This window comes from Pan paniscus, chromosome 22 (genome assembly GCF_029289425.2).
Source record: "Pan paniscus chromosome 22, NHGRI_mPanPan1-v2.0_pri, whole genome shotgun sequence".
Classification (NCBI taxonomy): domain Eukaryota; kingdom Metazoa; phylum Chordata; class Mammalia; order Primates; family Hominidae; genus Pan; species Pan paniscus.
In genome coordinates this window covers 33,713,423-33,740,960 of record NC_073271.2, presented here as the reverse complement: position 1 = coordinate 33,740,960, position 27,538 = coordinate 33,713,423, and the positions used below count along the sequence as shown (strand labels likewise).

Here is a 27,538-nt window from a genome sequence, read left to right as displayed (position 1 = left end):
ACGGGGCCACAGTATGATATTCATGAGTCCCTGGTGATCTTGCCTTTGTAAGCCCCTTGCCCCATTAAGAAAATGTTTTAAGTTATATTTTACAACTGTGTTGGCATAAAGATAAATATATTACCATTCCATCTAAAAGTTTATCTTTTCTGATTTTAAAAGAGTTAAAACATTTTCACGGGCCTCTAAAACTATCATGGGCCATAGACACCACGCCTTTTTGCCTAATGGAGAAGTCAGCCCTGGATTAATGACTGAATGAACGTTTTCATTTCCTGAGAATTTGTATAAAATATTTCTTTGACCTCAGAAAAAAATTTTAAAAAACCACACAAGTGTCATTTCTCATATCTTATGCCACACTTGTTGCCTACTTTCCAAGGAGGTGGCTGGACTTTTCCTCATTCTGCCATTTCATGTTTAAGAGAAAGCTACTTCCTGACTCCGGGGCTGCTGGTAGCTCACGTGGTGCTTTTATGCAAATTACAAAAACGCTTCTTATCTTTAAGAAAAGGGAAAAGTGGCTGGCAGCAGTGGCTCACGCCTGTAATCCCAACACTTCGGGAGGCTGAGGCAGGCGGATTGCCTGAGCTCAGGAGTTCATGAACAGCCCGGGCAACATGATGAAACTCCGTCTCTACTAAAATACAAAAAAAAAAATTAGCCGGGCATGGCGGTGTGCACCTGTAGTCCCAGCTGCTCAGAAGTCTGAGACAGGAGAATTGCTTGAATCCTGAAGGCGGAGGTCGCAGTGAGCCGAGATCGCACCACTGCACTCCAGCCTGGGCAACACAGCGAGACTCCATCTCAAAGAAAAAAAAAAAAAGAAGGGGGAAAAGCTTTTAAAGTAGTTATGATTGCACAGTCTGAGCAACTGTGACCACTGGGCCTAAGGAAAGTGCAAATTCAGGTGGGTGACCCTTCCAACTGCATCTGGAGCCACAGTCATGGCCTGTGTGTTAATGGCAGGTGGGAGGGTAACACTGATCTGTGGCCTCTAGCTTAAAAGCAGCCTAAGTGTAGTTCCGTATATGAAATTTCATTCTAAGTCTGTGGCCAAAGAGCTCAAATCCCATTAGAACCCAGGCTAAACCTCCAAGAGCAGCAGGAGGCCAGAGTCATGGCTTCAGGGTTCTCCCAGAGCAGAGTGGACCAGACATAGCCACACACATGCGAAAACTTGTGTGCATTTGCACACTTGATTTCCTTTGCGTGTGCATGGCCACGCAGGCAAATGTAGCTTGATGTGGGCCAGGACTCTCTCATTGTTCCCCAGGACTCCCTTAAGAGTTCTGGAATCTCCATGGCACATTAGCATGTGTCTACAACATGAATGACACCTACTAAGTGTGGCATCGTATGCAGGTCAGTCTCAACAGCTGCATGCAGTACTCCTCCTGGCTCTCTGTGACTCCTTGGCCATGGAAAGCCCACACTTACATATGCTAAAGCCTCCATTCTTCTCTCTGCAGGGATGACATGCCAAGCTCGAAGCTCCTACATCACCAGTGAGATCCTGTGGGGTTACCGGTTCACACCTGTCCTGACCCTGGAGGATGGGTTCTACGAAGTTGACTACAACAGCTTCCATGAGACCTATGAGACCAGCACCCCATCCCTTAGTGCCAAAGAGCTGGCTGAGTTAGCCAGCAGGGCAGAGCTGCCCCTGAGTTGGTCTGTATCCAGCAAACTCAACCAACATGCAGAACTGGAGACTGAAGAGGAAGAAAAGAACCTCGAAGAGCAAACAGAAAGAAATGGTGATGTGGCAAACCTGGAGAATGAATCCAAAGTTTAGTGCCCTAGCTGGGCAAACCCTTCTCTTCTCCCCCCAACACAATCTTTCCTTGTCTCTCATTCTCTTTCTTTTTCTGTCTCTCTTGCTTTGTTCTTTACTTGTTTATATTTAATTTTTACATGACCAGAAAACAAATCTTCAAGGTGTAAAATATCTACCTGCCCTCTCTCAGTTATTCAGATTGCCAAGGTAGACGTGGATTTGATGAAGGTGCAAAGTGCCCTCATTTGTGGCCCAAGCCTGATCTCCTCCCAAAATACTACACATCCAACTCCTGGAGATTTCAGTTACTTACCTGCATGTGTTGTACAATACCAGATCACTCAAAAAGGTGTGTCAAAGATTTTACCTGGGATATGACAAGCAAGGTTTCTGGTGCCTATTTATTCATTCAGTGAGACACAGAGTGGAGCCCTCAGTTTTATGGATCCCAATTCATTTCATCTACTACAGGGTGAGGTGCTTGCCCCCATGTGGGCGTGGCAGTTACAGGGCCCAGGTGAGCTGAAGACAAACCACTGTACATATATATGCCTTATGTAATTATTTTCTTTTTGTAGTTAGTAATAAAACCCAGCATGTACAAAAGTACCATAGAACAGAACTGCTAAATACTGTACATAGATGTATCATTAATGTAGGTTTAGATATATAACTTTAGAAATAAGAAGCAAAAAAAAAAAAAAAAAAAAGAAAGAAAGAAAGATTCCTAACATGCAGTAGGCATTTCTGTTTTGATGTCTGTGTTTTCCAGGTTATTTTGATCCAGTTGATGGCTGGCCCTTCAGTGCATGGCCTTTGTTTGTGTCTCAGACTGGCAGACGTTAGGGTACCTCACTGTTCCCACGCTGATACTTTCATTGAATCTAACAAGCCATTGGTCTGGGGGAAATTGAGAGGTCTGGTAGATGGCAAAACCCACCACCAATATGCTGATATCCTGTGAAATGTTACAAAACAGATGTCTTTTTTTAAAAGATAACAAGGGCCTCACTAACTGGCCTGGAGGAGGGGGAATACCAGGAAGGAAATATTCTCTAGCCTGTCACCAAAGGTATGTTTTTACTTTTCACATGAGCTCTTGCCCTTTGTAGTACAATAATTTAGGAAACTTTTCTGCAAAACCATTGATTCTCCAGCTGTAGTTTCTCTACACTCTTACAATGAGACATGGTAAGTTAGCAGAAGATGGTTTGGGTCTAAAGCCGTGAAATTCACAAAGGCATGTAGTGAGTGGCATGCATTATAATCATCGACCTCTCACTTTGACTCTATCTGGCTTTCTGAGAATGACATCTCACCTGTCCCTGGGGCTTATCCATCAGCATTTCTTGCATTGTGATCTTTTATTATTTTGAAATGACCAGAGTTCAGTATTCAAAGATTAGATCAACAATCTTGATGATTGTCTAAGAAATGTCTCTAGAGTATGCCACAGGTTAGAAATCAAATCCAGTGTCTGTCAATCAAAAGAAAACAAATAAAAAAACTCCAGCCTTAATTCACTTTAATCTGCAAAAAGGAAAGAAGGGAGGAAGGGAGGAAGGAAGGAAGGAAGGAAGGAAGGAAGGAAGGAAGGAAGGAAGGAAGGAAGGGTATTTGTACTGGAAATCTGAATTTTAAAATGAAAAAAATAAGGAAACAAATCTTAGATCAAACCTCCAGGGCAGGTGGAGATTTTGCACTGTTACAGATCTTTCACATTCACTTTGCATTTATAAGCTGTTTGTTCTTTAACACAGTTGCCCATCATAAATATTCATTGAATGGATCCAAGTTTATTTTCAGCTCCTACAGCTGTGCTCAGTTTGAGGCTCTGCACCATGGAGGTCAAAGAGATCAAACTAGCTGTCCCTCTTTGTTTCCCTTGCCTTCCCTGACCTGATTGCACAGGCCTTTGCTGTAGTCTGGGGACCTTGTCTACTAAAAAAGAAGTCCCAGGATAAGGAAAGTGGCTCCTAAATATAACCTCGGGGCCTCTCTTCTCCCATCTCAGAGACCTTGGATCAGGACAACTGCCTCTTGGCACTGACTTTAAGGAAAACAAAACTGTTGGCTATAGCCCTTTCCTGTTTGCCAGCATTTCCTTTTTTGCATTGAATCTCTGTTGAATCATTTCTTTATTTCGCACACTCTAAGAAGGAGGTGGTGGTCCGGGAGGAGGAAGCTCGATACACTCCCCTTGAGGCTGCGGGGAGGACCCATGGCTTGACCTCTCTGCAGCCTAATGAAGGGCACTCTTGGCTTGGGGAGCTCCCCTGCAACCTTGCCAGAGTTGCAAGGCAGGCCATGGCAGGCACAAAACAAGATGGAATAGGGGCGGCAAAATGTCTTCTAATTTAGCTCTTGAAGACTCACTGGGCCTTTTTAATTCCATTGCTAAGGTTTAAAGGACAGCGCACACCCCCGTGTCTGGTTGGAAGAGCAAGCAGCTCAGGGCCTCATCCCTGCTTGCCTGCCCTTTAGCACAACTGAACGAAGAGCCTTGACAACACGTTGGCCACGCGCACCTGTCAGTTCTGTGTCTGTGACGGGCACCCAGATGTGAGGTCTCTCCCTGTTTCTCACTGTCTTTGTTGTCAATGTAGTTGGAGACAGAACTTGAACCAAATCTCGTTTTTGTAATGTGAGCCTCTGAATCTTTACATGGGGATGCTCCTGAAGAACCTTTTACTAGAATGTCCCTATCAAACATGTCTATTTTTCTACAGTTGTTAACACAGTTTAACAGTGTATTTTGTGTCAACTGTTAAAATTTGGAACTGAAAGTTCATTGAGACTGATTTTCTAAGCAGCGAGTAGTGAGTGAATGGTGTTTTCCATTAAGACAGCTCAACAAAATTGACCCCACAATTTCCACTCATTCTATTCCACAATATCCAGTCCTCATTCCCTCAGTCGCTCCATTAGCAAACCAAGTGCAATGAGAATTTTTTAAAAGTCTCTTTTAATACAACAGAATCCTTAACTAATGAAGATCACTCTCGACTAGATCCTTTGGTCTGTTTGGTTAATGTATTTGAGTCACTTTTCCATAAAGCATGGTGGGATCCGTGAGCCAGATAAGAATTTGGAATTTAAGGGTTATGGTTTGCCACAGTTGACCCCAATTTGACAGAACAAAGTGCTCCTGGATGGAAGGGCAGGTTCAGCTGCAAGCATGACCCCCCACCACGAGGCTGCTGAGTTCCTCGGATTCTCACCCCCACCCACCCCAACGTGCTCTCCAACTGGAAGAGCACGCATTCATTTATAAATCAACTTTATGGAACCAATAAAATCATTTCTGTTTTAGCTGTCCCCTGGGTAAGCTATACTCTTTTACATTAACATAGCAAATGTCAACTTTTCTGTTCCTTCAAACATGGCCTTCCAGCCTGGTTGCTCCAACATATATCCCCTCTATGTCCATGAGGCAGAACTCTCTCTTCCCCCACTCCCTTCCTCCATCTATCCCCATCCTTTGCTGTTTCCCTGGTTCTCCAGTTCCAATTCTATTGTTTTAGTTCAGTACCTTATGTTCCCTAACAGAAATCCAGCTGCAAATGTCAACCTATTTCTTAAGCACAATTTTCTCTTGCAGGTCTAACCAAGCTAGGGCTCTGAAATGTCTATTTTTCACTGCACTCCAATTTAAAAATTATTCATGACTTCATTTAATAGTCTAAATTTGGAATTCTCCAGAGCAACATTCTTAAGCTTTCCATCCCTACATTTTCTTACATTTCAGGTTTCTTACTTTTTTCCCCTTTGCTTTTTTATTTAGATTTAAGCCAGTGTCTTTGGGATATTTAGAAACTGCTTACAAAGGTGGGAACTGGTGGACAGAGAAAGGGGGCATAAGAATGCTATTAGAAAACTACCTGAACTCACCAGAAGAATGGGAAATCATTTGATTTGCTGAGAGAATACAATTAAAATACTCATAGTAAATCATTTCCAAAACAGTTTGCTAATAGTCTGGCTACTCTTCAGTCTTTCTTTCCTTGACTTGGGTGATACTCTGTATGATTTAGAAATGTCAGGAAGGTAGTTGAAAGTTCAGTGTCCTCTATATATTGTAAACATTACCTTCAAGGATGATTTCCTTTCAATGGATGGCTTTAACATTGAAAAACATAGGTAACATATACATAATAGATGATTCATTGATATTACTTTACAATACACTAAAATAACATTATCTTGTTTCTGAACTTTATGGCCAACCGGTATCTAAGAAAATGTTAGCCTTTAATTTAAAATTGAGTAAAGCACGCCTCTTCCTAATATTTCTGCCTTTAATGTCTTGAGTGCTATAGATGCAGAGTGTCATCTAGAAGTCAAAATTCTGTCAGAAGGCTGCTAAGAGATTTTGATAAATCACAGAATGTATAATAATAACAAAACAATATTTTACCCAACATGGTGTGGTGTTTGAGAGCATTAAGAGCACTTGTACAAATTATCTTATTTCATTCTAATTCACCATGAGAGGTTGAGTATTATAATTTACATTTTATAGAGGGAAAACTAGGGTTTGGGCAAATTGGCCAAGTTTAAAGGCCAGTGAATCATAGCTCCTTGTCTCAAATCCAGGTCACAGGGCCCTAAGCTGTGGGCTATTTTTACTACAAAAAATTTCAGCAAACCAAATCTGCTAAAAAAAAAAAATCTGGCCTGCTGCCTGTTATCGTACCACTTGTGAGCTAAGAGCGATTTTTACATTTTTTAATAATTGGGGGAAAAAAAAGAAAAGAAGAATATTTTGAGGCATGTGAAAATCATCCTAAATTCAAATTTCAATGTCCACAAACAAAGTTTTATTGGAACACAGCCACAGCCACTTGTCTGTGTATTGCCTATGGCTGCTTCCACATGCACTCACAGAGCTGAGTAATTACAACAGAGACCGTGTGGCCAGCAAAGATTGAAATATTTACTATCTGGCCCTGTATAAAAAAAGTTTGCTGACCCCTGTACTGTACTGTTAAGTACTATTGGTACTATTAAGTACTAGTAATAGTACTATTAATAATAGTATGTAAGAGTACTAAGTACTATGAAATATTGTACTGTACTCTTAAGAGAGTCCTAGGCAATATAGAAGAATGACTTTTTTTCTAGCATAAATTATTGAAGTCACTCATAAGTCTGTTCAAAATAACATAACTCTTTTTTTTTGGTTGTCAAAGAGACAACTGCTTCACAAGACTTAGAGAGCCCAGTCATTCAGTTAGGGTCTCAAAGGAAGAATCCTTCCTTTTCATGCCATTCCTCCAGAGTAGCAAATAGAGTCAACAGCCAGCCAGGATCTAGTGGTCAACTCAGAAAGTGGATACAGCAAAATTACTCCTTAATGAACTACAGAGAAATGGGCATTCCCAGCCCAGCCGCTGAAATATTGCTTCAATGGCACCCTCAGGCATTGGATGATGTACATAGCTCAGGCTGCCAGTCTCTGCTCAGCAAAGCAGCCCAGACCTGCAGTGGTTGCCACACATCAAACCCGCCTCGCTCTTCCACATGGCTTCTCTCTTAGGCTCACTTGGAGGAGAGTTAAATAGGTGGCCCAGATGTCTCCCTCTGTTTTCTTGCTATTTTTCTCTAGCCTACAATTTATAACTGATCAAGGTGATGAATGTGAACCTGGAACTAGCTCATGTTTAATTGCGCTAGTTTTTGCTCTCTCTAGCCACTAAGCTAGAAGTTTAATGTGTAATTAAAGAACTAAATGCTTCTTATGGAAAACCAAAAGGTCCTTTGAAAAGAGCTCAGGGAGACACGGAAGTATAGTAAAGGGTTGTTGGATTTCTTGCGCTTTCTGAGTCTGAAGCAAAGACAAAGATTGGTAATTACAGACATAATGGATGGAAAAAGTCCAGACCTTGGGGTTTTTAGATGAGTCAATATTAAATGACATTCTTTGTGTCACTAAGCTGAACTCCCTTGTCTTCTAAGGAAGCATTTCTAATGCCAGATGTAGTCAGCCAAGATAGGTTCCTTATCTTTTTAGTTCTATGGAAAAACATATCAAGTTCTCTTATGAGTGCTTTCCTGGAAATCAGATGAGAAAGAAAAAATGTAACAATGTAACAAATCATTGTGATGTTGTTATATTGTCGACAGATAAAGGATGGATTTGATCCTGCGTCTGAAACTAAGTAGGTAATGGTATCTACAATATAGATCATGCAAAAAGCTTGTGACCCTTCAACTGCATGGAAGAGTGGGAGGAAACAAATCTCAAAGTTCAACACCATAAAACTTAAATAAATGTAAAAGGAGTCAAACTTTTACTTGGCCTCATTGCCTTGGTAAAAGAAAGCTTCATGTATCCACCTAATTCAATAAGAGAGTCCTAGGAAAAGGAAGGCAAAATACTTTTAAGGCACACAAAAATATTTCACTGGGGTGGTCAACATGATTAAGTGATGGAGATTAGATTTATCACTGATGAAAACAGTATTTATAGAGTTATTTTTAGACACTATACCCCCTAGACGCAAATCCCAACATGCACTGTGGTTGGCCGGAGAATTGTGGCCACATAGTAAACAGATCTTGATTTCAGAGAATGAAATGTTCCTACCGACTTTGTGTAATTGCCCATTTCAAGATTAAGGCTCGGTGCCCATTGTTTTAACACCGATCATCAATACTGTGATATCAACTAAGCCAATCTTTATAAGAATATGAAGGGCTGTTTTTCTCAGGCAATGTAAATATCTGCTACCAACAAGCACTAGTGAAATAAACATGTAATCATCATCGTTTCTAAAACTCTGATAGAAATCACAAAACATTCAAGCAAAAGGGCAAGGTCTTCCAGGAGCCTAGGAGCAGACTTTTGGCTACAAAGAGCCTAGTCCAGGCTGAATGCCTTATGGAGTATGTCAGTCTTGGGTCTTATCACTAAACACAACTAGTAGAACTCGATCAACTGGAGTGCAGAGATCAGAGTTTCGGTCAGCCGTGCATTACCCAAACCTCTGGGTCTTCAGCCAGTCTTCTTAGAAGAGGGGAAGGAGCACTCTCCTCAGATCCGGCCATCACGGGCATCGCCCTGGCATCATCTCTCAGCACTGCTGACTGTGGGCATGGGTATGAGAAATACCCTCCCGTAGCTCAGACTTGGGCAGAACAAAATCCTCAGCCATGCCCACCCACTGAGGTCTCTCTAGGGGAGCTTCTCCCTGCAGGGTCTGGCTCTTGCCCATCTGGACAATGACCCCCTAGAAGTATCTTCCAGGGGACCCTGTATCTTTCAAGCTTAACTTGCCCCACACCCTTGACCCCACAGAGCACCTCCCTGGGTCAGGGATGATGACTAAATTTAGACCTTTAGCATCTGCTAAGCACAGGGGTGCCCTCCCACGTGAAAATCCAAGTAAAATAAATGGAGTCAGGGTAAGGAAATCCCCAAAAGTTCTGATTTTCTCATGGTGATGATCTCAGTGCTTTTCTTTTTCATGACATATCTAATTCTCTTTTCTCTAGAAAGTCTCACGTTTTGGTATTACGATGCCGTGGGCACAGACTCAGTCATCGGGCCAATGGCAGAACTCTCTCCAGATAGTCTGACCTGGTCCCTCTTTTTGAGTAAGGCTGGAAGTTTGGTTTGTTTGAAGCCACCCCACAACCAATAGAATCCCACCCTGGCTAAGAAATCTCACAAGGCCGGGTGCTGTGGCTCACACCTGTAATCTCAGCACTTTGGGAGGCCAAGGTGGCAGATCACCTGAGGCCAGGAGTTTGAGACCAGCCTGGCCAATATGGTAATACCCCGCCTCTACTAAAAATATGAAAAAGTTAGCTGGGCATGGTAGTTCCTGCCTGTACACCCAGCTACTCTGGAGGCTGAGGCACAAGAATAGCTTAAACCTGGGAGGGGGAGGTTGCAGTAAGCTGAGATCATGCCACTGCACTCCAGCCTGGGCCACGGAGCGAGACTCAGTCTCAAAAAAAGAAAGAAAGGAAGGAAGGAAGGAAGGAAGGAAGGAAGGAAGGAAGGAAGGAAGGAAGGAAGGAAGGAAAAAAGATAAAGAAAGAAGGAAGGAAGGAAGGAAAGAAAGAAGGAAGAAAGAAAGAAAAGAAATCGCACATCCCCACCTCTATCAGGGTCACCAAATGAAGGCATCAATTTCAAGTCCCGTTATTATCTGCAAGGAACTCTGCATTGCAGCACTTACAGACACAACTTATGCTGTCTCCTGGTGCCCACACAGCTTTCGGGTGATGGCAGATTGTCAGCCAACCATTCCCCCCAGCTGCTCTCTCTTAATTTGCTCCCTCATCTCACCACGAAAACTTCACTTTTCCTGGCACCCCCGTTGGAAGGTTAATTTCATTTTTGAGCATCCACAATCCAGCAACCTATTATTGGGGTTAGTCCTATTCCTTACCACTTAATAGCCACCACCAATTTTAACTGAGCATATATGTTCAGAGTCTAACCATATATATATATATAAAAGTACATTTTGTTCCTGCTTCATAATTGCCCAGAGAGTCTATGAGTGATGGTTGGGCGTATACATGGTCTCAGCCCGGTAACTGATGAGAGCAGCATAAAGTTAGGTCTTGTGCTGAAAGGACAGCTGGACTTGTCCAGTGGGATCTTTTTGTCCTTTGCAGCATGCCATTAGGGGACCAGCTTGCCAAAGAAGCTCCTGAACATCTTTATTCAGCCCAGTGCTTCCTCGTCTTAACCAAGAGCCACACAGAGACAACAGTGAACTCACAAGTTCATGGGATTCCAAAATGATTGACTCCCCAAGTGTCTGCCTGTGTTGGCGAAGTGCTCTTTCCTTTCCCACTGTCTGCACAGACTGTACTCTGGGGAAACTCCCAGCACTTGTGGGTGCCTGGTTACCGAGGATGTGCTTGGCTGCCATGGTAACTCCCAGCCTCTCAGTGTGGACCACTCTCCCGCAGGCTCGAGGAGACCTGGCAGAGGGCCCATGGGGCGGAGGCTCCCTAGGGCTGCTCCACCTGCAGACAGCCTTGGGAGAACCCAAGGTAATGTGGAGTAGGACCCAGCACACAGGTGCTCCCTCCGCACGCCAGGTCTGGGGTATTCCCATCCTTTCTTCCTAAGATGGGATGCACTTAGGTGGCCAAATTGCTTCTTTAAAGGCTCTTCTTCAAGCCATCATCCTCATATCACACTCATGCCCACACTCCAGTCACATTTGCCTTTAAAAATTTTTCAAAATTATTTTTGTATTATCCCATGTAACAGATGTCCAAAGAGTTGCCATTTTCTTAACACTAAATAAATTCTGCCTAGAAGATTAAGATTGGTCCAGAACAGGGAGTGTTTTAATAAGCACAAATATAAACAAAAGCAATTTTAAAATTTACTTATGGATTCTTTCAGAAAACCTGATTTCAAATCAGAAATACTCATTTTTGCCCCCAGAGCAAAGTTCCAGAATACTGTTTCTTCTTGAACTTGCCATTTTCCATCTGGCTTTGAACTTGAGAATAGACTCCCCTATATTGGCATAAAAGGTAAAGTGGAATTTACCACTGAAACTTTCAGAGCTCAATTTAGTCTGGCCCCATGGACCAGGCAAGAATAAACTCTGCTCACCAGTAACAATTCTGCAGCCACCGTACTGAACACAAACCCTGGAGAAATTCTGGACATGGTACTGCTTAAGAATGCTGAGAATGTCAGTCGAGGGTCTGATTTCAGAAAGAGGACATTAATATTCAAATCCCTGAACCATGCCCACACTGTGGGAGTCAGGCCTAACAAGATCCCAGGGTCCATAGTTTACCTGGTCAGCTTGCTGTGTCTCATGGGGCATTAGAGGGTAGATGAGAACTTTCCGCAATCTCGACAACTGCACTGTAAGAATTTCTTCTGTGTATTTTCTAATTCTGTGACAACAGGCATCAACAAAACATGTGGCCTGTTATCACATGGTTCCTCCCTGTGTGCACCTTCATAGAGATTTTTTCCTTTTCTAAAAGAATGAGGATTCCTCTGAATGTTACATTATGCAACAATAATGTCCCCAGTCCTTCATAAGTAACACAGTAACAATATAAGCACCCTCTCCCTACATAACACACACACATACACACACACAAATACACACACAGACACATGCATACACACACACATACACACAGACACATGCATACACACACATACAGAGACATGCGCATACACACACGCATACATGCACATGCATACACACACCAAGACATGCATACACACACACGCATACACAGACACATGCATACACACACGCATACACACAGACACATGCATACACACACGCATACACACATGCATACAGAGACATGCATACACACACATGCATACAGAGACACATGCATACACACACGCATACACACACGCATACACACACGCATACACAGAGAGACATGCATACACACACATGCAGAGACACATGCATACACACACACGCACACACGCACACAGACACATGCATACACACAGATACACGCATACTCACACAGACAGACACATGCATACACACACACACAGATACTCACACACACACACACACACACTTATCCTTTCTAATCAGTTATGAGTGACACCACAAAAGTAAATTTCCAGAAATCAAAGCCTTAAGATTGGCGTTCCTCCCCTGCATGCACTGTGGCATTATTTTAAAAATGTACCATACACTTCCCTGAACCTGCAGGCAACAGCCTTTCTTCCAGTGTTTGGTAGGAACCCTGGACTCAGAAGACCAGGTTTTGCCCCCAGATGAGCAATGTCGTCCTGGGTATATCATTTCACTGGTCAGAAATAGCTTCCTCCACCCCTTTTTTAAAAACTTGATAAATTTTATTTTTTAGAGCAGCATTAACTTCACAGCAAAATAGAGCAGAAATTACCAAGAGCTCTCATTTACCCCCGGCCCCCGCATGCATGGCCGCCCCCAAGAGTGATATGCCAAACCACAATGGTACATCTGTGGAAATGGATGAGTCTACACTGAGACATTACTATCACCCCAGAGTCCATTGTTTACAATGGTGTTGTACATTCTATGGATTTGGGCAAATGTATAAAGGCATGGATCCACCATTATAGAATCATAGAGGATAGTCCCACGGCCCTAAAAATCCTCTGTGCTCTCCCAATTCATCTTGTGTCCTCCCAACCCCTGGCAACCACTGATCTATTTACTGTCTCCATAGTTTTGCCTTTTCCAGAATGGCATATAATTGGACTCATGCAGTACGCAGCCTTATAAAATTGGCTTATTTCACTTAGTAACATGCATTTAAGTTTCCCTCATATCTTTTTATGGCCTGAGAGCTCACTTTTTTAGCACCAAACACTCATCCATTTTCTGGAGGTACCACTGTTTATTTATCCATTCACCTACTGAAGGACACCTTGGTTGCTTCCAAGTTTGGTCAGTTATGAATAAAGCCACTATAAATATCTGTATGCAGGTTTTTGTGTGGACATAAGTTTTCAATTCATTTGGGTAAATATGATATGTTAAAGCTATATTTAGTCTTGCAAGACACAGCCAAACTGCCTTCCAAAGTGGCTGCACCGTTTTGCATTCCACTAGCGATGAATGAGGGTTCCCGTTGCTCCACGTCTTCACCAGCATTTAGTGTTGTCAGTGTTCTGCATTTGGGCCATTCTAAAAGATGTACGGTGGTGTTTCATTGCTGTTTTAATTTGCAATTCCCTAATGACATGATTTGGGACATATTTTTATATGCTTGTTTTCCATCTGTACATCGTCTTTGGTGAGGTGTCTGTTCAGGTCTTTTGGGCATTTTTTTAAATGAGGTTGTTTTCTTATTGTTGATTTGTTAAAGTTCTTCGTAAATTTTAGATAATAATTCTTTATCAGATGTGTCTTCTGTAAATATTTTCTCCCAGTCTGTGGCTTGTCTTCTCATTATCTTGACCTTGTCTTTTTCAGAGCAGACACTTTTAATTTTACTGAAGTTCAGCTTATCATTTACTTCTTTCATGATCATGTCTTTGGTGTTCTATCTAAAAATCTATTGCCATATCCAAGGTCATCTAAGTTTTCTCTTATGTTACCTTCTAGGAGTTGTATAGTTTTGCATTTTACATTAGATCTGTGACCGATTTTGAGTTAATTTTTGTGAAAAGTGTTTGTTAGGTCTGTATTTAGACTTTTTTTTTTTTTTTTTGCCTGTGGATGTGCAAATGTGCAGCTATTTCAACACCGTTTGTTGAAAAGACCCTCTTTGCTGCACTGTTTTGCCTGTGCTCCTTTGCCAAGGATTAGTTAACTATATTTGTGTGGTTCTAATTTCTCAGCTCTCTATTCTGTTCCATTGATCTATTTGTCTATTCCTTCACCAACACCACATCGTCTTGAGTACTGTAGCTTTCTTTCTCCATATAAACTGCAGACTCAGTTTTTTGGTACCAACAAAATAACTTGCTGAGATTTTTATTGGGATTGTATTTAATCTACAGAGGAAGTTGGGAAGTGACATCTTGACAATATTGAGTCCCTCCATGAAATGGAATATCTCTGTATTTACTTAGTTCTTCTTTGATATCATTCACCAGTTTTGTAGTTTTCCTCATGTAGATCTTATACATATTGTTAGATTTATACCTTAAGTACTTCATTTCAAGGGATACTAATTTAAATAATCATGTGCTTTTAATTTCAAATTTCACTTATTCATTGCCGGTATATCGGAAAACAATTGACTTTGTATATTAACTTTGAATCCTAAAATCTTGCTATAATCCCTTATTAGTTCCAGGGAGGTTCTGGGGCTTGTTTTTGTTTTGTTTTTTGGTCCGTTATTTCAGATTTTCTACATAGATGATCATGTCATCTGTAAACAAAGACAAAGTTTTATTTCTTCTTTCTTCCCAATCTATATATTTTTATTTCCTTTCCTTGTCTTATTGCATCAGCCAGGACTTCCAGTATCATATTGAAAAGCAGTAGTGATGGGGACACCTTTTTTTTCCTGATCTTAGTGAGACAGCTTCAGGTTTCTCACCATCACGCCATTTAGTATGATGTTAGCTGTAAGGTTTTTTTTTTAGATATTGTTTATCAGGTTGAGGGGCTTCTCCTCTATTCCTGCTTTACTGAGTGTTTTTATCATGAAAGACTGTTTGGATTTTTCTGCATCTGTTGATATGATCATGCAATTTTTCTTCTTTTGCCTGTTGATATTCATTACATTAGTTGATCTTTGAATGTTGAACCAGCCTTATATACCTAGGACAAATTCCACCTGGTCATGGTGTTTAATTATTTTCATATATTGTTGGACTTGATTTGCTAATACTTTGTTGAGGATTTCTGCATCTATGCTTATGACAGGTATTGGTCTGTAGTTTTCTTGTAATGTCTTTGTCTGGTTTTGGTATTAAGGTGATGCTGGATTCACAGAATGAGTTAGCAAGTGTTCTCTCTGCTTCTAGCTTTTGAAAGAGATTGTAGATAATCAGTATCATTTCTTCCTTAAGTCTTTGGTAGAATTCACCAGTGAACCCATCTGGGCCAAGTGCTTTCTGGTTGGGGAGGTTACTAACCATTGATTCAAATTATTTAACAGAGATATACCTATTCAGATTGTCTATTTGTTCTTGTGTGAGTTTTGACAAATTCTATTTTTCAAGGAATTGGTTCATTTCATCTACGTTATCAAATTTGTGGGTATAAAGTCATTCATAAAATTCCTTCATTATCTTTTATTATCCTTTTAACCTCCATGGGATTGCTAGTAATGTCCCCGCTCTCATTTCTGATAGTAGTAATTTGTGTTCTTTCTCTTTTTTTCTTAGTTAGCATGCCTTGAGACTTATGGAGCTTATTGATCTTTTCAAAGAATCAACTTTGTTTCTATTTATTTTATTGATTTCCTATTTTCAATTTCATGAATTTTTAATCTAATTTTAATTATTTCTTCTCATTGGCTTACTTTGGGTTTAATTTGCTCTTTTTTTCTACTTTTTTAAAATGGAAACTTAAATGATTGATTTCAGATCTTCTTTTGTGCTATCTGCATTCAATGTTATAAATTTCCCTTTAAGCATTGCTTTTATTGCATCCCACAAATTATAATAAGCTGTGTTTTTATTTTCATTTATTTCAAAATATTTTTTCACTTATCTTGAGATTTCTTCTTTGACCCATGATATTTACACGTGTGTTGTTTAATCTCCAAGTATTTTGGCATTTTCCAGCTACCTTTCTGTTACTGATTTCTAGCTTAATTCCATTGTTATCTAAGAGCAAACATTGTAGGATTTGTATTCCTTTTTTTTTTTTTTTTTTTTTTTTTTGAGACAGAGTCTCACCCTGTTGCCCAGGCTGGAGTAGAGTGGCATGATCTTGGCTCACTGCAACCTCTGCCTCCGGGGTTCAAGCGATTCTCCTGCCTCAGCCTCCCAAGTAGTTGGGACTACAGGCGCCCACCACCAAACCTGGCTAATTTTTGTATTTTTAATAGAGATGGGGTTTCAGCATGTTGGCCAGGCTGGTCTTGAACTCCTGATCCCAAGTGATCTGAGAATTTCTATTCTTTTAAATGTGTTAAGGTATGTTTTATGACCCAGAATGCAATCTAACTTGATGAACATTCCATGCAAGCTTAAGCAAAAAGACTAATCTGCTGTAGTTTCCTCATCTTTTTCAACAAACATTTGAACCCCATAGTCTCTGCTTTAATAATTCTAGTATCCATTCCAACCTACACCACCATCAGTTCTAGACTGTACCTCTACACAAAATGACCCCAGATGGTTCAGCTTTAAGTCTCAGCTGTTTTCATCATTTAACTGATTCCCTTGCTGGCAGCAGGGAAATTAACTACCAGCCACACACTTGTCTCCAACAGCACCCACCGACCACGTCCTGCTCCCCTGTCCTTACCACCACTAAACCCGGTAGCAGAGAGATGAGCTGTGAGGTAGGTGCCTTCTAGATAAATGAGGTGCTACTGGACATGCACTGTGGTCTTCTCTGCAGTAGAAAAACGTCCAAGGAAGGTCAGCATCATTGACAGAAAATAAATGTGAGGCTGCATCTCGCCAGCTCATCCATGAGCAATTCCTTCAGCTCCAGCAGGCTACTGACAATTTGCTTTTAACCCAAATCCAGCTCTACCCTCCCTAAAGCATGCACCTAGGGCCCCAGTCAGAAAAAAAAAAACAAAAACTAAACCAGACAGGATAATTAAGGAGGCAAAAAGCTTAAACCATAATATTTTAATTAAGCTGATTTATTTTAACCGTAGCACTACTGCTTTATTTTAGTTATATACCAATAATGGAAAATAGTGGCCACTTTTCATTATTAATCATAAGATAATTCATTGTATTTGTCTTTCCTAATAAAATGGCATTATATTAAGGCCCAAAATGTTTACTATGGCCCAGTAAAATATAGGGTTCTTCTGTGAGCTATTTCTTAGGATAGAAAATTATTCCAGAAAGCTATTAGTTCAAAAGTCTCTAGCAGTGCCAAGGTTTCAACAGTCTCTTTAATTTTGAATCTATGCGATTGAAGATAAGACTGCATCTAGTTTGGGGGTTGCATGTTTGTGGACATTCATGTTTCTATGTACCTGGAACTTCTTATTCTCACCATCACACAGAATTTTCAAGAACTAGTTAAGCAAAGAAAGCAAAGCCCAGCAGGTGTCAGAATTGGGTCCCCAAGCTGAGGGTCATTAGGGTGCATGTCAGTGTGCCAACTCCAATATCCACACCTAGAGAACGCACATCTTCCCAAAAGAAATGAAGCACAGATGATACTTGATCCTCAACTTTGTCTCCAGAAATTTTTTTCAGGAACTTGAGTTCTTTATCAAATGCTCACATCCTACAGAGAAATAAAGCGTTCCATTTTCAAGGTTCATGAAGCTCGTCAATGCTGGGAGCAGGCACACACTTGTATTTTTATACTCAGGGATCCCAGCAGGCAACTAAAACTAGACAAGGACAGAACTCCACTCAAAATATTCTGAAAGTTAGCTGATGCCCCATATTTTATTACTCCAAATGTGTATTCACTTGCCTGAGTGCTGGCCATGAGCACTCAGTGAACACTTGCAGTACAGTGAGTGATGTCCTTGACAAGTTACTATGAAGACTCTGAGAAAAAGTAACATCCCCCACTGTCCTCAACAAGCCTGTAATCCCATGGCTGCCAGCCCTTACCATGCAACAACACTGCGCTAAGTGCATCGAACCACACAAAACCCTGTGAGAAAATACTGCTTCCCACTTCACACGTGAAGTAACTGAGTCTAGTTTTAGAAATACCTAAATGAAGAGGGACAGGCACAACAAATTTGCTGGAATGTAAAGAAAGTAGATCAGCTTCTGCGTAAGCAGTAAGAAATGGCCTCATGAGGAAGAAAGGGACATTTGCCCTGACATTTCTCAAAGACTGCTTAGGTTTTGGAAGACAGAGATCCAAGGGCAGGCAAGCACAGTGGTTCATGCCTGTAATTCCAGCACTTTGAGAGGCCAAGGTGGGAGGATTGCTTGAGCCCAGGAATTCAAGATTAGCCTGTGCAACATAGCAAGACCCCGTCTCTATTTTAAAAAGAGAGAGAGAGAGAGATCCAAAAGCAAAGGCATTTCAGTTTGCAAGGCCAGCATGGGAGAGGGTCTTAAAACAGAAACACACAAGGTAAGATTGGGGGATGGTACCTAGACCGGCCTAGGATCATAGGATTTGATAAAATATGCATTTGGAAAACTGGTGCTAATTTATAGAGACTTAGAATTTCAGGCTAAGGACAAGGACTAAGAAACGAATAGCATGAACAGTATTATTGATAAACCCATCATTGCATCTTAAAGGCTCTGAAGTCTTTAGTATTGAATTAAAAAATAATTTTCACTGGACAAAACCAAAAGGTATTTACACAACTGTCAAGCACTTTGAAATGATTCAGCAAAAAGCAGAATAAATCACTAGTGGAATTTCAACAGCATGTAGTTGTAAACCATCATGTGTCCAGCAAAATCACAAAACAAGAGTTTATTATAGAAGGGACTTAGGGATATTAAGAAATATAACATACAAAATAACTAAAGTTTTCTCCAAGCAAAACCAATGATCCTTTAGGGATGAACAGAAAGAAAACAAGAAATGCTTCTTTCAAAAGTTGCTACCAAGGCTTCTAAGATTTCTTTGGAATAAAGTCACTAAGATTTGCTTCTGAGGTCAATCTTGCCAACTTTTCCACCATGCTTTTTAGGAAGGAACACCAGGTAGGGCTCAAGTACTGGTTTGGCTCCTGTCCCATTTTTTGGTCCTTTTGTAACTCCCTTTACTCAACTCCATGTATGTCTGTGCACGGACAATGAGACGAAAGCATGCTCAATGCGAAAGCACAAATTATGTATTGAGAAATCACTACAATGCCAAATTTTTTTAGAATAAAATATATATATATATATATATATATCTTTAAGAACTCGCTGTGTTAGGGAAACTGTTTACATATTGAGGTGTTCCTCTTTTTTTGACTGGAACAATAAAAGAAAAATTTGATATGGCCTTGGTTTCTTTTTTATGTGTGTCTGTGTCCAAAGAAGTCGGCCTTTTCTACAAGTGAGAGCATGAATTGTTTCAAAGCGCAACACCCTGCCCCAGGGCCACTCAAGATGTCAGGCATATCAGGCATAACCCAAGGATAGTACCATGGGTTTGGAGTGATCTTCTCTCTTCTTCCCTCCCACTCTTCCTCTCTCTCCATCTCTTTCTTTCTCTCCCTAACTCTCTTGCTCCCTTTCCTCCTTCTCGCTCTCCCCCTCCTGTCTCTTTCCCCATCTCTCCCCCAATGTTCTGCCTATGGCCAGATCCCAGCAATGGGTCAGCTCCGCTCCTTTCCACACCTACTGACCCAAGTGGGACTCCTTTGATACCTGTTTGTACCTTGCACTTCATGGAACTTGAAAAAAACGAAAGGGAATTAGGGACTTGCAGAGCAGTTGATCCTGCCCCTTGTCACAGCTCTAAGAGTCTTAATAAAAGGAGTTTGATCATTCATGATAAAGTTCCATGTTGGACTAAAGAAACATTCCGTGAGAGTTTTTCGTGTTCTCAGCGGTCCATTTTGAATGGGTTGGCTTTGCCAAACTCCAGTGCCTCGGCTCGGCTCTGACTCCTCCCCACCAGGGAATCTCGGGCTGGTGGCTTAGCCAGCTGTCCCTCTCTACCGAGGCGTGCAGGAAGCCAAGGTTTAAAATGACACGTGAGTTGCCTCATACTGTAACATGAATAAAAGTCATGTAAAAATGTGCCTAAGATAAATTCTTTCCCAGAAGCTAGTGTTTGGTGACACAAACCCTGGGACATCGTGTGTATTTCGTCCTGATTTTCCTAATGTGCCCCTGCCAATATTACTGTTGTGCCTGGTGGAATTATTACCCTGTCCTCTGTGTCCCCCAGCCCCTGTGTGTCTGTCGCACTTGGCACCCATCAAGCCCCACGCAACCCTGTGGAGATGCATCCAGGGAAGAGCCCCATCTCTGCTTTTCTCTGGCCACTGAGGCAACCCTCTGCATTACCCCCAAGGGATTGGCTAAAGCGACTCCCTGGTCAAAACCATACTGGCACTTCTTCATCTATTCCAGTAGTTTTCAAATTAAAGAAACTATGCTCTGAAGGAAAGCTCAAGCAGAAGCTCGATATTTAAGGCAGACAAAGTGGAGAGCTTGGTTGCAGCATGGGTGGAGGCTCAGAGCCCTACCCCTCAAACCCAACTGCCCCAAGACTCTTGCCACCGGAGCACAGGTTAATGCTCACTGCTATGCAGCATTCAGTCCAAACGCCTCAGCTGAGCCTCTCAGCACCAGCAGGTTCTGGGCCGTGGGCCCCTCTGCAGACCAAAACTCTCCCCTTTTAGCCTACCTTATCAAATGTCTACATTCCCTAGACAGGGCACACCCTCTTAGGCCACTTCGGCTTTGACAATATTGTTCCTTTCTTTCTGGAATGTGAATTCAGAGCCATCCAGGGAACTCAGACATCCTTCCCTAACTCCCCTGGGGAGCCAGTAGGCTTCCAAGTATGGGTCTTCAAAGATCTGTAAACTAACGCTGCCCTGTGTGTTCACTCCTCTTGTCTGTCTTCCCCAGTACATGACAAGCTCCCTGTCAGCCAAAGGTGGTCTCACTCATCTTTGTTCCCAGCACCTTTTGTAATGCTTGGAGCTTAGTTGATGTTCAATACTTATTTATTGGATAGATGGATAGATAGATAGATGGATGGATGGATGGATGGATGGATGGATGAAGGGGTGGCTGAGTGGAGGGGTGGATGGATAGGTGGATGGGTAGATGGGTGGATGGGTGGATGGGTAGATGGGTGGATGGATAGATGGATGGGTGGATGAATGCATAGGTGGATGGGCAGAAAGGTGGATGAGTGGATGAATGGGTAAGTGGATGGGTAGAAGAGTAGATGAGTGGATGGGTGGATAGGTGGAAGGGTAGATGGGTGGATGGGTAGAAGGGTGGATGGTTGAATGGGTAGATGGGTATATGGGTGGATGGATGGGTAGATGTGTGGATAGGTGTATGTGTGGATGGGTGGATGGGTAGATGTGTGGATGGATGGATGTGTGGATGGGTGCATGGGTAGATGGGTAAATAAGTGGATGGACAGATGGGTGGATAGGTTGATGGGTGGATGGGTAGATGGATGGATTGTTGGATGGGTAGATGGGTGGATTGTTGGATGGGTGGATTGTTGGATGGGTAGATGGGTAGATGGGTGGATGGATGGGTACATGGATGGATCGGTGGATGGGTGAATGGGTAAATGGGTGGATAAGTGGATGGATAGATGGGTGGATGGGTGGGAAGGTGGATGGCTAGATGTGTGGATGGCTAGATGGGTGGATGGGTGGGAAGGTGGATGGCTAGATGTGTGGATGGCTAGATGTGTGGATGGGGAGATGGGTGGATGGGGAGATGGGTGGATGGGGAGATGGGTGGATGGGGAGATGGGTGGATGGGGAGATGGGTGGATGAGTGGATGGGTCAATGGATGGTTGGATGGGTAGATGGATGGTTGGGCGGGTGGGTGGAGGGATGGATGGATGGATAGATGAGTAGATGGGTGACTGGATGGGTGGCTGAGTGGGAGGGGGTGGATGGAATATTCAGAGTTTGCCATTCAGGTGACTACAGCAGCCACTGAAACCTTTATTATTGCTTTCACAGTTACATTATATTGTGAAATTTTCATTCTTTGAAATTTCATTCTTTGCCAGCTGGGAATTATTGGGTGCTTTCCATCTATAGTAGAAATGTTTATTCTACCAAATTATCTCATATTTTGACAAAACACAACACACTACTTACATCAGCTCTTACAGGTGATTTCTGTGAAATTAATTAGTATACATTAACTAAAGGAGTCCTTTCATCCAATTATTGCTTGTGGCTGTGACCCAGGTACTTATAACCAGTAGGATACATTTAACCACCTAAGGTCAGTATGTACCCCAGAAAGGCAAGCGCTTCCACATTCACCACCTAGGCAGGGCCCCTCAGGATGGACAGATGTTACACCCAATGGGACTCAAAGAGCACAGTGGAGGAACTCGGAACAGCACGTGTCTCCCACATAAAATATATGTGTATATTTTATGGCAGCTGTCCTTAGCCAGCACGAATACACACATCCTTTTATATGTTTGCTCATATATATGATCTTTCTTCCCTTATAAATAAATATGTCATTTTGGGTCTTCCCAACAGCTACTTGATTTACAGTTTTCCTAAATCACAGCTCCATGGTTATTTTCTCTCAAAATCCTGAAATCATCTCCAGAGAGAAGACATGTGGGCCACCTTCCATCCCCCAAGGAGGCTTGGAGCAGATCAGTCTCTGCCTCCCTGTGCTCCAGCATCAAGGAAATCCCAAAGACAAGAAAATGGGAAATGTGGCTCCCCAAACCATTGCTTTTCACTAGTACAGCGGGGTAAAGTGAGGACAGAGCAGCCTTGCCAGAGGCCATGGTCAGTACATTTCAGGTCTCATTTCCAACTTCTTTCTTGTCAAGCCAGTCTCAAAAACCATTGTTTTTTCACTTTTATAGACTCAAGGTGAACAGATGACTCCTTCCCTTTGTGGACTGTATCACAGCACAACCACCCCAACTACAAACACCGCCACTCATTAGCACTTTTATGTATAGGTGCAGGGCATTCTTTATACATTATCTTATTTAATCCTTATAGTCCTGCAAGATCAGTAGTATCAGTAGCTATTTTCTAGCTGAGGAAACAGAGGCTCAGAGATTTAAATATTTAGTCCGAAATTACATCACAAATGACAATTAGTATCACACAATTATAACAATGAATGGAAAGTTATACTGCTGGTTACATAGTGAACACTGTGAGATGATCTAATGTCTGGGTCCTTTTGTATTGAAAGGAAGAAATGAACACCAGCATTTACCCCATCATTAGCTACACGGTGACAGGGTCAGTAGGCTAGAGCCAGAGGGGGTATAAGAACGTTAATCAACCCCTGCCAAGGCTGGCAGGGGCACAACACTGGCTAATGATGGAGGAAACAGCTGACTGGGGGTGAGTGACCTCCTAGCAGGGTCACTCCACTAATACTAGGTCCTGCTGGGTCTCTCTCCCAGCTGGCCATCAAGTGGGCACCCCAGCAGCATTGCATCAGCTGGTGGGGATGGCATGTACAGGCCAGGGATTGAGCAGGTCTGAAGACCATAGAAAGTTGCATAAGTGGAGGTAGGGGTTGCAAACTCCTGGCATGCTTAGTCTCATTTCACTGCTACCTATTCCTTAATCCACTCTTAAGGCCTCATGGGAAGTTCTCTATGACCAGTTACCTGGCGAGAAAAGAAAGGGGCTCAATTTACTGGTAGCACTGCCAACCACGTATGCCCCAGCCAGCAGTGGGACGAACACTGCAGCATTACAGCCAGTGTTGAGCTGGAGGCGGCTGGGACCAGTTCACAAGAGCCAACCGAAATTTTTCCAGGAATTTTGCAGGCTGGTTGTTAAACACAACCACTATTAAAAACAAAATTACATAAACTTACAGTTAAATAAATTATGTTTTAAAACAAAGATTTAAAAAAAATACTCAAAATTCATCTCTTCTTCATCACTTTATGTATTTCACTATTATCTCTGTTCTTGAGGTCACTGACATCTATTGTATATGCCTGGTGGAAATGCTATCTAATGGAAGACAATAGCACCTCTCTTCCCAACTCTGCAGTCAGTGACGTCAAGCCAGTAGCTTGAGACTGGTGACTGTGGGAATATTTATACCACAGAAATTGGCAAATACTACAAATTACAGCTTCTATTTTTCCAGAGAGCCTGTTGTTAAACATTTCCCAAAACAAACCAGAGATGATTCTGAAAGATGGTGGAGAAGGTAAATATTTTTAGTAGACATAACTTCAAGGGTTCTCTCATTGTCTACGTTGCCTAGGGGAAGAAATAGCTAGACCAGAACATAGGCAGTGGCTATTGGTTTGACTGGGCAGCCAGGGTCTTGGAAGAAGCACAGTTGGATGACTGGTGTCAATAAATTCAGAAAGAAGACCTTAGGAATGAGTGCTGGGTGTGCGAATACCTGTGGTCCACGCAAATGCTCACCAATAAGTCTTTACTGCGGAGAAGAGTCCCGATCATTTGGAATAAGGCCCTGCTACCTATGACTGTCAATCACCAACCTCCCCAACCATCATTGTGCTTGCTTGGGAACCAGCAACAAAGGGACCATGGTTTCAGGATGGATCCTATTCATGAGCTCAAAAATACAGACAGCTCCTTCTCCAAGGCTGACTCAGCTGCTACACCACTGAGTACTTAATTTTCCAATGCAGTAACCACGTGTGAACACTCAATTCTAGACCAATATGGCAGCTACCTGGCAACCAGTTGTTTCACTGGGACTCCATCACCCCAGCAATACATTCTCAATGGAAGAGACTCTTACTCTGATTTGGGCTTGCTTTTTCCAACACCCTCACTTATACCAACACCATCGCACATGGCCCTACTGGTCACCTTTCTTACTGTCGCAGTATCAGACATGACACTGCTTCTGAACAAGGATTCACTTTATCACATTATTGGTATCACACCAGCAGAAGAACTAAGGCAATGACCAGGTGCCTATGGAATTCACAAGCCTGACCATGTACCCGTTATTCACAATCAGCTAGGCTCATGAAAAGGCCTACTGAAGACTCAGTTACACCATCAACTGGGAGGCTACACCCTGCAAGATTGAGGGCCATCTCACAGGATACAGTGTGCATGCTGAGCCAGTGACCTGTATGATATGAGACTATTTCTCCCATTACGGGAAGACATGGGAATGGGAAGAAGGAGAGGAAGTGGAGATGGGGCATCTCAGGACTACATCTAAGACCCATTTGCAAAATGTTTGCATCTTATCCTACAACCTATAGGGTCTGCCTGTTTAGAGATCTTGGTACCCAAGGGAATAGCACTTCCAACAGAGGACATGACAATGAGTACATGCCGTTCAAAATGTAGAGTTTACTTCCCAACCAGAGCTCAAGCTTTCTTATTTGCATCCAAAATCCTTGAATGGTACAGAAAAAAAGGGAAGGCATGTTTATGAATTGAGTGAATGAAGACTTAAACGGGACTTCACAAAAGTTCACCATTGAATCAGGAGAAAAGAAAAAGGGAAAGAAAATGAAAGAATGGGAGAAAAGAGAAGAAAGTGAGGGAAGAGAAGAGAGTAAGGGAAAGGAGATCTAGGGAAGAATTCCCCAGAGCAAATATATGAGCCAGACATGCATTTCAGTGGAAGCCATGCCTTGTCCAGAGTAAGCATTCAATCTATTCTAGCCAACGAATGGATGAGTGCATTTTAAAGATAAGCAGAAGTATTGAGAAATAAACACGGTGACACTTGTGTTGTGAGGACATGCAAATGATTCCCCACTGTTTGTGGGGCTGGAGATGGGAGGTCAGCCTGCATCACCAGTGCCACTACCCTCTACACTCCCCTTTGCATCTCAAGGAAGCCAGGAATTACCTTTACCAACTCTCCATCCTTGTCTGGCTCTGGGTGAGTCTGTCCATGAGAGGAACTTGTGTGAAGCCTAGAAAGAGGAGAGAAGGAGAAGCCCCTCTTGTCCCAAAGCAGCTGCAAGCAGACACATGAGACTCCACGGTCATCTGGTAAACTCTTCAACATCACCTACTTTGCTGCTGCAGTTGGAGAAAGTTGGTGCAAACTGCCCAGAGACCCTCGGTGTCACTCCAGTTTTCTGAAACCCAGATATTTCAGTGCCTCAGGAGAGACCAGTCCTGACCGTCTCTCCTCCAGCTCTCCCAGCAGATAGGCAAGCCCCTAACTCCCTAACTAAGCCCTTCAGACCTGAAATCCATTGAGTGGCTTCTTTACCCCGACCAATACAGAGGCCATCAGTTCTTGGTGCATTACAATTCTTGGGCATTTTAGTGCCTAAAATTCACCAACTCCAGGGACTGACTACTAAGAAACCCTGGAGCTTTCTGTTTCCTTATTCCCAATGTTATGAGAGGAAATAAAGCAGAGAAAGGAAGCTGGAGGGGAAAGGGTGCCATCTTGAAGTAGGGTGGTGTTGGCAGGCAAAACAAGGGGCCCCTGAATGTAGATTCGCTTCCTAATCTTCAGAACCTGTGACTGTTATCTTATATGGCAAAAGAAGTGATAAGGTAGAGATTCTTGAGAGAAGGAGCTTATCCTGTGTTATCCAGGTGGGCCCTAAGTGCCATCACATGTAGCTTATAAGAGAGAGGCAGATCCAGAACACACACAGAGGAGAAGGAGGCAGAGATCAGAGTGATGTGGCCGCAACCCAGGAAGACCACAGGTCACCAGAACTGGAAGAAACAAGGAAGGGAATTCCCCCTGATGCCTCCAGAGGGAGAGGGGCTCAGTTAACACTTTGATTTCAGCCCAGTAGTACTGATTTCAGACTTCTGGCCTCCAGAACCATGAGAGAATACATTTCTGTTGTTTAAGCCACCCAATGCGGTGCACAGTTGACCCTTGAAGAACGCAGGACCCCTACACAGTCAAATATTCACATATAAGTTTTGACTCCCTAAAAATTTGACTAATAGCCTGGAAGTTATTAGTAGTATAATTGACTGGAAGCCCATAACATAAACGGTTGATTAACACACATTTCATGTATGCATTACAGACTGTATTCTTACAATAAAGTAAACTAGAAAAAAAGAAAACATTGTTAAGAAAATCATAAGGAAGAGAAAGTACATGGACAGTACTATGCCCTATCATCAATACCATAAGTTTATGTCATCTGTTTACAAGCTGGATCATCTGTCTGAAATGGCAGCAACCACAGCGGCAGGCCTCAATCCGAGTTCTGTAGCAAGTCAACTTTTCCTTGGCATGTCATGACTTTTGTCTGCTTCTTGGGAGCACTTCCAGCACCACTAGTGGAACTTCGCATGGGTCCCATGATGTTATTCAATGTTTACAATATTGCACCAGACACGACATAAAATTCACAGGATACTCGAGAGATCACTTTTTCCTGTGATGCACAATTTCCTGGAGAAATGAACTGCTCACACAGACAGGATGAGCATCACATGGCATTTTAAGCAGATCCTCACAACACTTGGGCTCACCACAATCACAACAGGAGGTGGCTCTGAAATTAGTGCAGTGGTACAGTGTGTATGCAGTTGTGATTAAATAGCACACCTTTACG

General features: G+C 42.4%; 1 protein-coding gene across 2 annotated transcripts in view; it reads left to right on the top strand.

The window, feature by feature from the left end:
* The window catches only part of KCNJ6 (potassium inwardly rectifying channel subfamily J member 6), a 312,281-nt gene extending 292,962 nt beyond the window's left edge, over positions 1-19,319 (top strand). For both annotated transcript variants that reach the window (XM_003823940.6, XM_034948186.3), the window contains exon 4: positions 1,473-19,319. In XM_003823940.6, the coding sequence (XP_003823988.1) occupies positions 1,473-1,798 (326 nt within the window). In that variant the 3' untranslated portion in view covers positions 1,799-19,319. The remainder of the gene's footprint in view (positions 1-1,472) is intronic.
* The last annotated feature ends 8,219 nt before the right edge of the window (positions 19,320-27,538 follow it).